Genomic DNA, 17,731 nt, shown 5'->3' with positions numbered 1-17,731 from the left:
CTAGCAAGGCTAGTGAATTTACCAAGCTAAAATTCAATAAAAAATATTATTTTAATGACAATGACTGAAGATTTTTACTGAAATGGTTTGATTATTAATGATCAAGACAATGTGTAATATTTACAAACCATATTTTTGACATCTGTGACACCGGTAGCACTGCAGTATACCACTCTCGCTTTTGGTAACAGCCTGAATTAAGAAAAAGTATCCGAATTATGATAGGCTTTGGGAAAGCTAGGAGCTGAAATGTTATTAGAGACATTGCTATCAAAAAGGGGAAACACATTTCATCTGATTGGAGCATTACTTTACTTTGGCTTACTTTATTAAAAAGTTTTATTATGTGTAAAAATTATGAGTCGACTTGCCTTTGAATATTAGTTACAGCTACTGCTACTTTTGTACTCGATTTCTCTTTACCCTATAAGAAAGATAATGTCAAAACTCTAGAAAAACAAAAGTCGAAAAAGTACCAAGAAAAGTTGGGGCTTTGTATGGCGGAATTTAAAAAATCCGTTAACAAGTAAATCAATGCTAACTAACAAAAATCGGGAAACGGGCTGTAAGAGAGGTTATAAAGTTAGTTATGGCTTGTAGGAGCGATTCTCTTGCGAGTATATAGGAAAAGTTAGTGATACTGGTAAACGATGTTATTTTTAAATTTCATCTCTAAATTTCCCAAAACGGTTTCTTGTTATTATTATAAACCAAAAGATTTGACAAGCTAAATCCTTCCGCTTACAGGCATAAAATGTTTCGCTTTATGTGATTCGTCAAAGATTAGACATCCATCGAAGTCTTTTCCACACCATTCAATTAGTTGGTCCAGACGACATGTTTTCTTGGAATCTAAACAAAAAGTTTCAATTTGTAAAAAAATGAAGGCCATAGAAATAGAGATGCGAGATAGTGAAAATAGCTTAACCAATTCTTAATATTTATGGTGTAATCTTTTATACAGAAACACCCAAAAAACAACGGGTGTTTGCCACGAGTTTTCATTTTTTAAATTCAAAACTGGTGGCAAACACCCGTTGTTTTTCGGGTGTTTCCGTATTAAAGATTACGTCATAAATATCAAGAATTTGACTAATGATGAAAATCAAGATTCATCAACTGCTAGATTGATACCTATTTTATGTTGTAAATATTTGTTAAGCTTTCAATACCTTTTTGACTAGAGGAGACCAGGGTGGAGTAAGTCGAGAATACAACCCCTTCTTTGTACTCTGAAGATAATCCAAATGTCCTGAAAAAGAATAAAACCCTCAATATACAGTAAATAATACCTACTCCCCCAAAAAGATCTCACAATAAACCAGCAAAAAAGCTCATAAGAGAATGTAAAAACTATTGAGCCTATTACTTAGGATTAAATGGATAGAGAAGGAAGGAAGTAGCATAAATACTTTGTTTTTTGGTCTAATTGCTGACATCCATCAATGACCTTAACATAACATCCGATATCTCGCAAATCTCTAAAAGACAAATGTTTTTACGATTCTTTGAAACGCTACAGTGATAAAAAGAATAACAAATTCAAACAAGGAGTATAAGAAATCCAGGCATATGCTCAAGATGTATATCTGCTCTACCAAATGAGTATGCTGTTTCTAAAAACGATTGTCATGAGATAAACTGTGACTCAAGTACTTAATTAGGTGGCTCACTTTTGAAATAACGTTGTTCCACGCTATAGCCAGTATTTGTACCATTTGCTATGTATTGAGTGAACATTTAAATTCCTTAAAGGTTTTGTTTTTAAATAAGAGTGATATCGTTTGCTATCTTCAGTTTTATTTTGCAAGCTTTTTCACATTTGATTGACACGGATGTGGAGCAAGTTTGCTCAGAAAGAGGAAAAGAAAAACATTTTTTTGCTTGTATCAGAATAATATAGCAATAGGCAGACACTGTCCTGATATGAAATATGTGTCTGATATGAAATGGGAACACTTATGTAAAAGAAAACCTTTAAAATCAAAATACCTTTCAGCATCGTGTTTTAGATCACTTGAGATGCTGAACCAAATATGTTTTGTCCTCTTTCGACAAACATTATCCAATATTATACCAGCAATCTAATGAAGTATCAAATCAAATGAATCAAAGGTTTATAGCTAAATTTTTTAGATTTCAAGGTAGAAGTAGTTAAAAATGAAAAAGAGCAAAGAGTGTCAGACATTGTTATTATACCGTAAATCCTCGAATAAGCGCCCCACTTGAATAAGCGCCCTGCTCGAATAAGACCCCCCCCCCCCAACAACAACGAAACTACGCAGCTCATGTTGTGAGAATGCCTTCTGGTCGCTTGAGTAAATTGTTAATGTTTAATGATGATAAAAATTGCAAACGTGGTAGAATTTCTTTGACTCTACTCGATCAAGTAATTAAAAATGAGAATTGTTCGATTGAAAAGTTTTGTGGACTGGCTATTGCAAAGAAAAATGCAAGATAGACAGAGAGTCTTCTTAAAGGGCTCTCTGTCCTTATTTTCTAGGAATAGGAAATAGTAAAATTTTATATATATATATTAGTTAAAATAATATTATAAGCGCCCCGCTCGAATAAGCGCCCCCTTTGAATAAGTGCCCCCCTCCAGGGAGGGGCGCTTATTCGAATATTGTTATTGATTGAATAAGATATTGAGTAGATACTTGTGTCTTAAAAAGAAAGAAAGCGATTAAGAATAAAATGATAGAAATTGACAATTGGATTTTTCCAATTTTTCTTTTATTCATCCTTTTTTGAAAAATCAACCCTTTGAAACAGTTAAGTTTAAGCAGATTCCGAATTTATTGATATACGAATTTCTGAAATAAAAAAATAAGCGCCCCGCTTGAAAAAGCACCCCGCTTGAATAAGCGCCCCCCTTAGAGCCCGAAAAATTAAATAAGCGCCCGGGCGCTTATTCGAGGATTTACGGTATCTAAATAAAAATCTATTTTGAAACAGGACGTGAGTAATATCTTTCTACAAAAACCTAACCATCATTTCAACCATTTTTGACGATCATACTCTACAGACATAAATGGAACATTTACTTCACAAAAGTACATAGATACAAAACAAAAGAAGAAGGCGCAGATAGATAATAGACAATCAACATATCAAAGATACAAATAATTAAAAGAATGGCAAGATGAAGACAGAGCCTAGAGTCAGGTGTGGCATTGAGTAGCATTCTCTACTATACTCGCGAGTCAACCGTCATCTTTACTAGAAATAATACTGCAGACATTATTTCAAAGAAGGGGAAAAATTGTAGTTGAATAAAAGAGAGACACGGTTAGAAAAGTTGACCGAGAATCCGGGTCGGAGTCCCATGTTCATGCGGCCGCACGGAAAAGAAGAGAAAAAGAAGAAATAAAGCAAACAAACACTTTCAAAAAAAACAAGTGATACTTATATGGACATACCTAGTTATGCATTTATAATTGATATCTACGTGAGCATGACCTAAACAATCATTCAGAACACAAATAGTGACGATCTATTAAAATTAGTCGTTTGTTTCTTATAAAAAAACGTTTAGAAACCAAAATTTCATGCTCTTGAAATATTCTTTCATATTCAAGACTTTGTGAGCAAAAAAAACATCTATCTCATAAAAAAATTGAGTAATTTGACTAAGAACATTGATGTATGCTTATTATTTCATGCAAAAAATTAGAAAAAATTAATTATCCAATTTTTCACAAAGTCCAAAAGCCGTTTTTTGGCCCAAATTTGCCCAAAAACATTTTTTTTAGAAAATCGGGCTCCGTCACATTCAAGGGTTTATAGTTATGCATCTATGTGCAAAAAATCATAAAGAATGAAAGAGCCAATCTCGAGAAAAGCTAATACCTAAGTAATTGATAATGTGCTTATAAAAAAATAACGAATTTGGCCAGTTTTTCTATAAAAACACGCCAAGCAACCAAAATTTCCTGTCTAAACACACATATTCTTCAAAAGTAAGCCCTCAAGAGCAAAAAAAACATATATCTCATAAAAAAATTGAGTAATTTGACTAAGAACATTGATGTATGCTTATTAATAGTGGTTCTTATAGATAAACATGCGTTTTTTGAGCCAACTAATTTTTTTTGCAAAAGTCTGCTTAATCCATCTTTTACCTATGATGGTACCCTACTTTCATGCAAAAAATCAGAAAAAATTAATGATCCATTTTTTCACAAAGTCCAAAAAACCCGTTTTTTAGCCGTTTTTTGGCCCAAATTGGCCCAAAAAATTTTTTTTGAAAATCGGGCTCCGTCACATTTTGGCCACTACCATTTTGCACCTTTGTACCAAAAATCAAAAGATTCCTATGATTCAATCCCGAAAAAGTTGGTAACAGTCGAACGGACGGACGAACAAACGAACACAGGTTAATTTATAGGACCTCCACCCCACCGGGGTAGCAACAGTGTTTTAGAAGATGAGAGGTATTTTGAAGGGTCTAGCTTGCTTAAAGCTAATTTGTAAAAATGTATGAGGCTGTGTGCTGAAATTGCAAAATCAATGCCAAATATTTATTTTTTCATTAGATGTAGACATATTCGTTTCTATTTCTTTCTCGACACTCTCGGCGACGTCAAGGCGTTCTAAATTATATTTCTGCAAGCTTTTTATACTGTCAATCTGACTGTAAACTCTCTTATGAATAGGAGCGACAATAAATTTTTTACCAGTCTAAGGGTGAATAGCATATGAATTATTCCATTTCATCTCATCCGGCCTTAGAGGCTTCTTCTGTAATTGAATCAATTCAAGAAGCCTTTCCAATTTTCATGTTATTGTTGTCTTTTCTAATTTCGTTTGGATTGATTGGTTCAGGATTAATTATTGGTTCTCGTTTCATAGTTATGCTATGCTATTCATTTTTCTCTGATTAGAATTTAAGTTTAAACCCATACAGACATGAGAAAAAAAGGTTTCTAAAAGTAGAAAAACAATGTTGAAAACAATATTTATTAGACATGTTATACATCTAATTAAAATCTGTTTGCTTCTATACAATATTTTCATCAGATAATATTATTTAAACTAATTGATATTTTGATACATCATAAATAAAAGCCCAAAACACATTATTTTAATTTTTATTTCAATATTAATTTCATTTTCAGAATTGGAAAAATAAGACCTTGATAGCTTGACTTTACCAATTCTTATCAAAAAGGTAACGGAGAACTTAAATATTTTGTTACAAGGATTCAATTATGAATCTGATTACTTGTCTAAAGTTTATCATAATGGCCAATGTTTTGCCAACGCTGAAAGGTCATTATATACCTGAATATGTAAAAGCAGATTTGAATGCATTCACTGCAGTTGGGTTTTACTCTAACTGCACTAATGCTAGCCACAGAACAGCCATGAACCTTCAAGCTGAGGTTGTCCATAAGACACTGAATACATCTTTCACGAAATCAAATCTACTTAACTATACAGTGCTTGATGTCTGTAACAATACACAGTTATTGATCAAGTATTTGGTGGATGTTCTGCTGGATGAGAAATATATTTTACCATCAACAAAGAAATCGAATATCATAAATATTGCTGCTTATGTTCCAGAGGAAATGTCAAAATTGATTAAAGAAATTGTGAGTTTCACAAACACACCAAAAGTTTGCATGCCGTCGTATTGCGATAACAGAATGATACCAGAAGATCTTGAAACTGATGCTAAGTGGTTGCTGACACTTCTGGAGACATTCAAATGGGAGAAAGTCAATCTCTTATCCATTTTGATGATAAAAAACTATTTCCATACCACGCATACTTTGAAAAAACCTACAGCTTACTTGAATCTCAGGAAAGATTTTGCTTGACTGGAAAAGTGATCAATACAAGTTTGTATTGGGACGAGTCAGTTTACACGAGTAAATATGATATTCAATTTTACGACACGATCTATATTAAAGCATTGATTCCTTACTTAAGAGAGATTGAGCCAGATTCTGTAACGATTATTTTCGGTGATGAAACATTTATCAATACTGGTTTATTAAGTCGTATTACAACACCTGAATTTAGAAATTTGAAATTCATAGTTCACGAGTTTTCTCTTTTTTTACCAGAATATCCAGATACTTGGATCACTTTTACATCTTTCCACCGGCCTATCATGGATATCGATCCTTTGATGAGCTATTTTAACCATGCCTCATCATTGGTATCATCTTTAAGAGAAACAAAGCTTTACTACAGTATGTCAGATGATCAAACATTGAAAAAGTCTATTCAATTGATTGTTCATGGTTTCAGTTTTTCATATACACTTCCACTTTCTTCAAAAATATTTCATCAATATGGATTACCATTAAATTTAACCTTTTTTGAGATAAAAACTAAAGAGTTCCTTAAACATCACAAATACAAGGAAGTTAAATGCCCTGACATTACCTGCCCACCTAGCTACTTCAAACTTTATGGTGAAATTAAAAACACAACTTTTGATTTTCAACATGGATCATATTGCCTTATTTGTCCAAAAAACACAATCAAAAAAGACTTTGGTGATGGGCCTTGCAAACCATGTACTGGATTATTCAGCATTGACAATGGTAAACGTACAAAGTGTATTGATCCATACAGAAATGTATACCTGAAACATGGTCAACAACAAATCTACATTACTCTTGGACTAAGTTCAGTTGGAACTCTTTTATCATTCATCATTATGTTAATCTTTATTGCAAAGAAGGATACACCAACAGTTCGAGTTTCAGATTTTGCGCTCTCCATCATTCACTTATTGGCAATGTTTTTTACATTTATAGGAATTCTTTACACCTACTCAGAGTATCATATTAGATTTGAATTCAAATGCATTTTACGTAATCTAATTGTAACTATATTATACGCGTTGAATGTTGCATTTGTGTACACTAAATCAGAGAAATTGCTCAATGCTTTCTTATCAACAGTAAGGCTCACACAAAATGAGATGAGGCGAACAATAGCAACACAAGTTTTTATTGTTATCATATTCGTTTTGTCATTAAATGCAATATTATATCTGCTGTATTTCCAAACCCCTCCAAAATTTGAATTCTTCAAACAAACAGACAGTCTGGAGCGAGTTCATTACTGCAATACAGGAAATCATCAAAATATTTTAATAGCTATTTTAACACTTTCTCAAATGGTTTGTTTGGTGCAAGCTTTTAGGGGACGTCATTTGCCTGGCCCAATGAACAATGCTATGACAATGGTTTATGCTATTTTGATTACCACTATCACTTTTGGAATCAGCTTTCCAATCAATATTTTCCAAGGTCCAAAGGAGAAAGAATTTGTTCATATAATGGTTATTCTGGTAAATACTTTAACATTCCTATTATTCTTGTATGGGAAGAAAAGCTTTATAATCATTTTTCAGCCACACAAAAATACAAGAACCTACTTCAACCAAAAGCGTTTACTTGAAATGTCTACTAATAATGGATTCAGCAATAATTGAAAGCTTATAAAAAACATTGCTTAATGCTTATATTGGAAGTTTATCGGGCATGGATCATGAGATTTACATTTGGCTGGGTTTCAAGAGATTCTTCTTCAATCTTCAGGCCTTATTTAGATTACATTATGACGTATTCATACTATCAGTAATTTTAGTATACTATGATTTAAAACCTTAAGAAAACTATTTTATTTCAATCAATTATGACCTTATCAGAGTTAATGATTTTTCTAAACAAGAGATTTCTATTGTAATACCCCCAAAACAATCCCACAGTGCATCGCTTTTTTAGAAAAAGTGTTTCATATCACAATAGCGGTATACCTGTCTCCCTTTTCCAACTCCTGTTCCATCAGCCAGAAAAAATCCACTGCGTTTTCCGTCTGGTAGAATAAGTTGATGTCTTTGACACTAAAAATATATGACAGAAAAACTTATCTGATTATTCTGAGATAACATGTTTTTATTATGTTTTGTATGGTATAATGGAGATGGTCTTAAACCAGCCGAGGAATGGCAGCTAAAGCATGAAAGGCTTAGATTCAGCCTAAACATATCATAGATTTTTTTTTCTACTCAGTAATGCCTATTCCACTTTGCGACTTTTTTTGACGGACAAAAAATATGAAATTCTTTTAATATAGTAAGAAACTGGATACATTACGTTATATGGTACATAGAATACCCTGAATATGGGGAGATAGCAAGATACCAAGACCTACAGCCCATGTTTTTGGGCTCCAAACATTAAATCTTCATTTTAAAGTTTAATAAGAAAGTTATTTATTGGATTCTGTAAACCTGAAAAAAGCCTGGAAAAAGCCTATTTAAATCTTGGTATGACCTATGTAAACTCTACTGAAGCAAATACAACAAAACAACGCTTTTATTTATACTTACAGCATACAATATTCCTTCAAGCTGTAAGTCACTAAGTTTTCCTGAAAAAATGGGATTTGGATGGGTTTCAACTGTGATTCTTTGAACTAGATATATTAGAAAAGAGATCCCACTTCCAATGAGAGGTACAGACAGCATTAACTATCCTTGGATAGAGAAGTCACTACGCTTACCTGACTCTACCATCGTTTATCATAGTGGTGGTACCCGCGAACCCCTCACATGGCAAGAGCAAAGGTAAATTCATTACATTCATGTGCCATAGTATAATGGATGGGATGGAAAAATGTAAATAAGATTTACATCTACAATCGGCGCCAAAATATTTGGCACAAAAGTGGAATTCCCTCAAAACTTTAAAACCGCCAGTGATTTTTTTAAAAGTGCTTTGAAGTACAGTTTGGAAGTAGAGTTTTAACATTAGACTTAAGACTTAGGATCTTAGGGTCTCAGGATCTAAAAGCTCAAAAATGTTCCAATAAAGTTGAGAATATAGCCTGGGAGCCACTTAACCCCTCACAACTCGAAAAATCCAATGAAGCAAAGTGGAAGTACTGAAACTGCAATTCTCGCTAGACCTTTAAATTCTGAAAAACGTTAAAATACCCAAAATTGCAAATATATTTCAGCGCTGATTGTAGATATATAAAATTCAAATTATTGCTTGAATAATCATATGGAATGGATACCTTCTTTAAGTATTTCTTTTGGTAAACTGGCCTTTAAATCGTATGTAGATTGTGGAAGGGCTTGGGCCTAAAGAAAGTAGATGTAAAATGTTATAAAATGGGGAATCTGCACGTGAAAAAGGTTACTTTCCAGGATATTCAGACAAAGTAATTAGATGTTGTGTAATTAGCTTTTTCGAAAAGTTTAAACAACCCAATGGCAAGGAAGGAATATCTAAGCATGAGAAGCTTTCTGTATGGCTTTTGTCGTTTTTCACATTAGAATAAAGGTATTACAAATTCACACACAAGCTGATAATAAACAAGCTTTAAGAATTGAGAATGTCAACAAGATTAAAGAAGAAAAGGGAAATTATTTCTAACAAGAAAACTCAAAAGCGTAGTATTCAACATATACAGCTAATGCAACAATGTTTTAGCCTTTCTCTTTGTTAGGCTTTTTCCATTCACCATCATTCACATAGAAATAGGTACTCACACATAGTAAAAAAGCTTCAAAGGAAAATAAGAAAATAGATGAGATAAAAAAGAAAAGGGAATTTTCAAGAGGGAAAGTCCAAAAAGAATGTGCTTAACATACAGCCAGTGCACCAGCTTCAACAATACTTCCTGGATGACGTATACAATCTAAATCCTCTGGTAATGATGAACATTTATATTTCGAAAAAACTTCTTCACTGTAAAATGAAAGAAAATTTTTATTGCTAAGAAAATTTACTGATCATTACCTGATCTATAAATAGTAAGGTTTAATTTGGGTTCAGAAAAATTGTGGACAAAGAAAAATTTCTACTGATAAGGTATCTGTTAATATTGGTTGCGTCTCGAGAAGCTAGTACCATATGTAGTATGAATATAATTGAATTAAGGAATTGCTTTCTAAAAGCAAACAAAGAAAAGCAAATAAAACAGGTGGCAAGATTTTTCTCTTTCCCTATTTTCATTGTATTTCTACAATATACCTGAAGTCATAGTGGCAAAAAAAAAGAGATCTGGGAAACGCCAAAAGAGACTTAGTAAATTACCAAAATATTTTATCATAATTAGCATAATTACGCATAAATTAACATATTTTATGGATTACGGATTGAGCATCATGAATCGCTAGATCAAGCATCTTAGATTACACCAACCTTGAGTGATTAGTTTTTAAAGATTTCACTTTTCACGATACTGTATAAATTATTTGACTCAAATTCAAATTGAAATGAGCATGAATAAAAGAGATGCATATAATAATGGAATTATGCTTATGTAGATTTAAAAGTATTAAAATAAATTTATTTTGATAATTGCAATTTTTCAGTTAAAATAATAGTTACCTTTGAGATTCTTCAATGGCACTTGAAGCCATTTTGGAGACTTCTTGTTGTTCTTCTGTTTCAATGGGAACATGTTCTTGACTTTTGTTAACTATTTGATTTCCTTGTTTCTGTATTCTTGTGACAACTGCTTTCCCTCCAATGATTTTGACTTCAATATCACTAGACAAGATTTGATTTGGCTTGACACCAACACGTGGTTTGTTATTCATGACTTTTCTTTATATCATTTAAGATTGAATATTCTCTATACAAGAAAAAAGGACGATAATTTTATGCATATTAAAGAATATCCTCAGGTAATTATTGGGATCATTACCATCTTGAATTTTCTTAATTTTGATGCATGGAACAACAGTTTTGTGAGGTTGCTATGTTTCTTATACCGGGTGTAGTTTCTCTCTTTCGAGTTCTATGAATTTTTTAAAGAATGAATACCGGGTGACCCACGAAAAAGTTCGGACCTTTCTCGGCGTCTTGAGGCCGAACAAATGTCCCAAAGTGCTCGGAGTTTTGGTATTTAAAAAGTAGATATCCTAACTTAAAATTTGAGCTATCACTTTTTAAATTTGACCAACTAGTTCTCTACTTATGACCTTTTAAACTCAAAATTCACTTTTCGGAAAGTGTAAAAAACACGTAAAAAAGAGGTATTAAATTAATGCAATCAATTAGAAAATCACTTATAAATTGACTTATTTAACGAGTTTTATGACATTAATAATTATTAAAAACACCTTTGAAAGTAGTTTTTGTTTAAAACAAGACTAGTTTTTATCAAAATTGGCACTTTCAAGGAATTTTCTCAAAAACTGTATATCAAAAACGTCTAAAAATACCTAATTTGATACCCCTTTTTTACCTGTTTTTTACACTTTCCGAAAAGTGAATTTTGAGTTTAAAAGCTCATAACTAGGGAACTTGTGCGTCAAATTTAAAAAGTAATGGCTCGGATTTTAAGTTAGGATATCTACTTTCTAAATAATAAAACTCCAAGCACTTTGGGACATTTGTTCGGCCTCAAGAAGCCGAGAAACGTCCGAACTTTTTCGTGGGTCACCCGGTACTTTTCTATTTGAAAGAAGAAAGATGAATTGAATTTTATAGGTCATTTATCATATCTGGTTGATTAGATTATGCTATAAAGATGAATAAAAACAACCCTCGAACCCCACGAAAAAGGTCACCCCCTTACATAGGGTTAGCCCACCTGCAACTTCTCATCAGTCCACCCCCCCCCCCCACCTTAACCGCAACCACCCAAATTTGTAAAATCTTCAAATCCCCATCACCTCAAAAGTCAAACTGGAATCTTTTAAGTCCCAAGGACTACTGGAGAAAAAGAGACGAGAGAAAAAACGAACATTTAAAACTTAACTTGCAGAATACTTTACATGAAAATTTATCATATTTTAACAATAAAAGTAGGAAGGAAAGTATTTCAAGCTGAAATTCAAGAAATGAGCTTCCAATACAATAAAATGATAAATTTGTAACACAGGAAATGGGCAATTTTATGAATCCATTGTTATGGAAGGATTTACTGTTTTTAATAAAAAACTCACCGTAGCATCATTATCAACTCATCATCAGCATTCTGCGTATCAAAGGTCAACCAGGTTTATATTTTCCTTATCAACAGGAAAACAAAAGAAACTAACAACAAACCTAGCATCATTGACAGCTTAATTTTAAGAAACATTATTAAATTGGTTTTTATCAAAAAGCAAAAATCTATCCTTAAATCTCAAAGATTTTGATAAAACACATGAAAATCTCGGGAGCTTTTCACTAATTGAAAGTTACCCTAGAGAAATTTTATACTGAAATTAACTGATATTATATTACTGATATTATATACACTACTGAAAGTAGTGTATATAATATCCATCTATACTTTATTCCTTGAAATAGTATGAATCCTGAAAACTTGATAAAACTGTAACAAATATATCATGAAAACTTGACAAATATTGTTACATATCACTAATGTCACTTAAAAAGCTCCTACAATTTTTTTGTGTGATTGAACTCAATTCATATCACTACCATTCTTTTAATTCTGAATATGTATCATAAAAAACTTTGAAACACAGGTTAAAATCACTTTTCTGAAAGAAAATGTTGTGTTTTTATCAAGAGCTTGAATTCTACATACACAGTGGCCTGAGCACACTACCGCTATCTTCATAAGTAATTCCAACTAATTAACTGAATTATTTTTTAAGAGCTAATCGCAAATTTTGACATATTGACACATTTTTGTCACCATAAAGAGATTAAATCTGAAAATTTCAGAACCTAATGTCAACAAATGTCAATTTGGTAGCAAAAAACTTAATTTTGAGATATCCAATCCATTGTCTTATATTTGCGACTCTCTAAGTGCCTCAAAGTCAGTTTTTAGAAGGTCTTTTATTAAGAGTTGGTAAATGAATGGTAAAACTTTACCAAAAGCAAAAGGCTGCTATGTGTCCAGTTACATAGTGTCCCCCCTTTAGGAGATTCTGATTTTGCCCTGTCTTTTGAGGTATAAGGGAACATGAAAAATTTGAAATTTGATGGGGGAAAATAAAGAGGGGGGAAACCATAAATTTTGGAAATTTTGGATTGGGGAACTTTACTGATCTCAAGGTCTCGTAATATCTGTTTAAGCAATTAAATCAGCAAACCTTATATACTTGAACCAAACAAATCTTTCAATAAAACTCTATTTTCAAGCAGTTTCAAGGCTATATTTTCAAGCTTTCCAAAACTTTAAATTTGATTTAAGGCATTATGTTGACCATATAGGGGAACAGCAAAATTGTCAAATAACTGGGGCAAATAAAAAAAGAGGGGGGAATTGAGAAAAATTTGGATTTTTAGTAGGGGGAACCAACCCAGGAAGACACTATGAGTTAATTTAGCAACCATTTTGATGTGCTTGGTCCAAGAAATTTGGATTTCGCTTCATTGTATTGGTATTTATTAATTGTTATTATTTAGATATTGCAAATTTTTATTTATCTACCGGGTGCAGCAGAAAAAACTTTGGACGTTTGGCGAGCCACTGAGGCCGAACAAAGTCTTGTTTAGACTCAAAACCTTTTTACAAGAGGACATGCTAACTTAATTTTGGGTATACTTTTAAGTTTGGTCAAGAGTTGTCACGTATAAGCGTTTGAAGTTAAAATTCACTTTCGAAAAGGGAAAAACAGTAAAAAAGGGTATTAATTAAGCATTTTTTAGCGTTTCGATAGATTTTTTTCAATATTTCTAAAAACTGACTTTTACTACTAAGGTTGTAACGAGAACTGCTTTAAAAAATAATTAACAATTAATTATTCGTAAAGTCGTTAAATAAGTCAAATACGAGCTATTTTTTCATATTTGCATAAATTATAACTTTTTTACGTGTTTTTTACACTTTTCGAAAAGTGAATTTTGACTTCAAAAGCTATACTTGACACTCTGACCAAACTTAAAATTATACCGCAAAATTTAAGTTAGCATGTCCTCTTTCTAATAAAAGTGGTTTTGAGTCTAAACAAGACTTTGTTCGGCCTCAGTGGCTCGCCAAACGTCCAAAGTTTTTTCTGCTGCACCCGGTAAAGAAATTATTGATGGACAAAGTTTTACTTTTTGGATTAACAGTGTGGCTGAAACTTTGATATTTGAGGATTATGATTTTACCAGCTTTTTAGCGATTTTTGCCTTGCTAACCCAAATCTTGCAACCTCTTTACCTTATTAAAGGAAGATGGAAATTAGAGTTTTTCAGCGTTCCGAAAAAAACGCATAGCAGAAATTTTTTCATCTGCATAGGATTGATTTTTAATAACAAAATACATCTTTTGGTTAATGGTTTTTTTTCTGACGTTATTTCCTTGGAAGAATATTGATCAGTTTCGTTTCCCCTTGAGCGCGTGAAAAACTGATTAGCTCGAGCTCTCGCGCGGGCGAATAAAGATGAGGCGGTAATCTAGCGCCATTATTGGCACTACTTAGTCTTCTCCTTATTTTACGCCAAAGATAGAATGGTCCAAATGCGGGGGTGTTACAAGTGCTTGCGTGCAGCATAGGCTGCAAAGTCCAAATATACGTTTCCTATTATTTTTGTATGAAGAGTTAGGTCTATACTGAAGGAGAGAGCACTTTTTGTGCAATGCTGATGACTTCACATAATTTACATAGTTGCTTGGGAGAACGCGACAGCCTTAATAACTAATTACTCCAGCAGAAATTTTATTAATGATAGCGTCATCTTATCTTATTGATTTGTCTTTCACAACACATCAGTTTATACTTAGGAACAAGATCATTTGGCTGGGCCCAATTGATAGTTTGGTTTGTGTCTTCTGATGGACTCTAAATCTTTGAGAAAAAGTGTTTCACTTTGAGTCGGAAAAATCAAAAAAAATTACTTCATTTTCACACGATAACTAAACTCTGTGGTTCTTTTTTAACTGACTGCTTTGATTCTTCTATAAACAACATCCACTTCTCGCACAGTAAATGTCCCGGTGTAACCTGTACTTAAAAACAAATATTACGCACCTAAAAGCAGAGAGTCACAGCTGTATTCCTTTGGGCACACCCTGCGAACGCCCTAATCTCCAACTAGAAGTTATCTTGCGATCGCGGCGAGTGCCTTTTTCGATCCTGACTTAAGGCTATTTCTTTACATTTGCAGGTTGGATACAGGATTGCGCGATTGCTTAGATTGAGAAAAATTGAGGTTTTTGGTGGGAAAATGAAAAAAAAAGGTTCCAATTTTAGCTACCGACTGACCGACCAACCGACCCATTTTTCAAAGCTTCTAGGACACGAACCAAACAATCAATTTGGCCTGACCTTTATCAATTTTTTATTTGTTGGTTCTCTGGCTCATTTCAAGTTTTAATCAATTGTCTTGGGATCTTGAGCTTGATTCAGGTAACTCTCATCCTTGTTGCTGCGAATACATCCTGTAGATGACTGATCTTGTTTTACTGAAAGCTTGATTTCCTCCTAGTGTAGTGTGACTACCGTGAGTGGTCTTAAATCTAACAGCCCTGCCTAAATCCGATGGGGTCTTTCAAAGATACAAACTAAAATAAAAACAAACCTTTTGCTGTAATGCAATGAAGATACTAAAGTGGCAACTAAACTGAGAGATTTGATACACTGAACCCAATTGAACTAAATAACAATAATTGCTTAATACAAAACATAATTTTTTATTACAAAATTTAATATTTTAAACACGAGCAATCGATTCAGAATAATAATGGAGGTAATTATTTTTACAACTCACACTGTACCAAATGGAACAAATTTGAATGTGGAAAGTCTATACTATTTCTCGCGTTTGGACAAAGGAGGCATATGATCACATTAATAATTGAAATCTTGCTGAATCTTGACATTATAGTCATCTTGTTAGATGTTTTATTTCGATAGTTATTGCAATAGTTTATTGTTCAGGTCGATTTTTAACGTTTTTGAGCATTTTCCGAAAGTAACTTTTTTATTCAATTGAGCATAACTTTTGATCTAATGAATCGAATTCAATAAATGACCCATCAAAATTTAAGTCTATCTTTCTTCTTTCCAATGAAATAAGAATGGTTCTTTTAAAACTTTTAGATTTCGAGAAAATTAGTTTTAAAGAGAGAAACTTTTTTGTGGCGCACCCGGTACATACTAAGACGCCCCCGTCTTATACTCTTGTTTAATTTCTGATCTCGGAACATGAAAAACGCCCGTCCGCCCAATATCCACCCAATCAGCTTAAATTCACTTTAATTTGTCCTTTGACTTTCAAAAAATAGTATTTAAAAATTATGAATTTATAATAATTACAAAAAACAAAAAGTTTGATACATTAGTGAAATAATTCAATAAATTCCTAGTTTCAATTTTCAGTGGGCGTTTTTCTAGGGCTTCGTTTATCGCGCAATTTTTGCGTCACACAAACTTTTTCCGCCACTCGTAATAATTATGCATTGCCAAATTTGGTTCTCCATTGTCAAGACAGGATCGATGGTGACGTCACCTAAGCATAAAAAAGAAAGGATTCCATCAGGTTTATGCATATATTAATTTGCGAGATATTCTATTCGCCGCACGAGCGCATTTTTCGTAGACTAGTCGGAATACTTTCTTTTACTCGTGGGATTGATGGTAACTTTTCATCTTCGTTATTTTTAAAATGAAGCACAACCGAAAAAAAAAAAGAAACTTCAGAAAGTTGCGTATTTCCAGTGAGTAAACGATTCTGACAATTAACAAAATTGATGATGATGATTTTTTTCAGTCAGGCAAATGTCTCGTATTGGGGGTTCTAGGCTTGACCCTTAAGCCTACGCAAGATTGAATCGTTTGGGTAAACGAGACAAAACTTAAAAAAAGCTAGTGTTTTGAAGCGCTTCCGTGCGTTCGAAATATCACTGTTTGTGATGCACTGTTTCTTTAAAAATTTAATACCGTGAGATTGGGTAACTTGCATCAGTGGAGGCTAACATGCATAGCCCTCAAATGAAAGACCTGGCTGGTCATTAAAATACAACTACGCAGCTACGCTCGCAGCTCTACTCTACCATTTTTGTTTTGATTTAATTTTGTATTTTAATGACCAGCCAGGTCTTTCATTTGAGGGCTATGCATGTTAGCCTCCACTGATGCAAGTTACCCAATCTCAAAGTATTTTATCAAATATCTTGGGATTTCCAGGGTTTATTCTAGAGCTATTTGGGAGTAGAGAGCCTTTTACAGATCTTAAAAAGGTTTACTAATTCTTTAGATATAGTCAAAAGTTTAGACATTGGTGAAAACTTATTTCTCCAATCGAACATTAACACACGCATTTCCAAATTAGACACGCGTGCTGAAAACAAAGATGGCATCTTCAGTTACGATAACCAGAGACTGGGTAGAAAATGTTATCTAAAAGAGGTGAACATAAGGCAAAAAAAACATAAGGAGAGACTCCCTGTCAGAATAAGGTCCCAGACTATTTAGTGTCCTCCCACAATCCATCCGTAACTTCAAAAACTACTCCAAAACTAATTTTAAACATCAATTGGACCATTTTCTCAATACATTGTTAAGGAGTCTCGCTATCTCTACCGTGTTCCACCGTGAAAACGGTAGGTAAAAATGCGCACTTTAGTACTGTGGAAGGTTAGAGGAATGTAAACATTGCCAATTTTTTTCTTTCCTTTAAAGAGAATGTTTTAGAGATTTGAACATGATATCAATGATAATTTTATGAATCTCTCCTGAAAATTTCACAAAAATTCATCTGGAGGAAAAGAAGTTATGATTAAAAGGAGTTCTTTACCTACCGTTTCTCTGCTAGGTTTTCTTACGAGAACCGGAATTTTACCTACCGTT

General features: G+C 33.1%; 1 protein-coding gene across 1 annotated transcript in view; it reads right to left on the bottom strand.

Moving 5' to 3' along the window:
* LOC136811689 (uncharacterized) overlaps positions 1-10,626 on the bottom strand; it is a 33,957-nt gene extending 23,331 nt beyond the window's left edge. The window contains exons 1-11 of the mRNA XM_067068316.1: positions 10,374-10,626; positions 9,632-9,728; positions 9,052-9,118; positions 8,363-8,403; positions 7,787-7,873; positions 1,993-2,084; positions 1,413-1,481; positions 1,173-1,252; positions 746-852; positions 372-424; positions 129-192 (exon numbers count right to left, since the gene is read on the bottom strand). Of these exons, the coding sequence (XP_066924417.1) occupies positions 129-192; positions 372-424; positions 746-852; positions 1,173-1,252; positions 1,413-1,481; positions 1,993-2,084; positions 7,787-7,873; positions 8,363-8,403; positions 9,052-9,118; positions 9,632-9,728; positions 10,374-10,585 (969 nt within the window). The 5' untranslated portion in view covers positions 10,586-10,626. The remainder of the gene's footprint in view (positions 1-128; positions 193-371; positions 425-745; positions 853-1,172; positions 1,253-1,412; positions 1,482-1,992; positions 2,085-7,786; positions 7,874-8,362; positions 8,404-9,051; positions 9,119-9,631; positions 9,729-10,373) is intronic.
* Positions 10,627-17,731: the final 7,105 nt, after the last annotated feature.

Source organism: Clytia hemisphaerica, unplaced genomic scaffold, assembly GCF_902728285.1.
Source record: "Clytia hemisphaerica strain Z4C2 unplaced genomic scaffold, Clytia hemisphaerica genome assembly, whole genome shotgun sequence".
Lineage (NCBI taxonomy): Eukaryota > Metazoa > Cnidaria > Hydrozoa > Leptothecata > Clytiidae > Clytia > Clytia hemisphaerica.
Note: the sequence above shows the minus strand (reverse complement) of the source record. Positions and strands in the feature narration are given on the sequence as shown.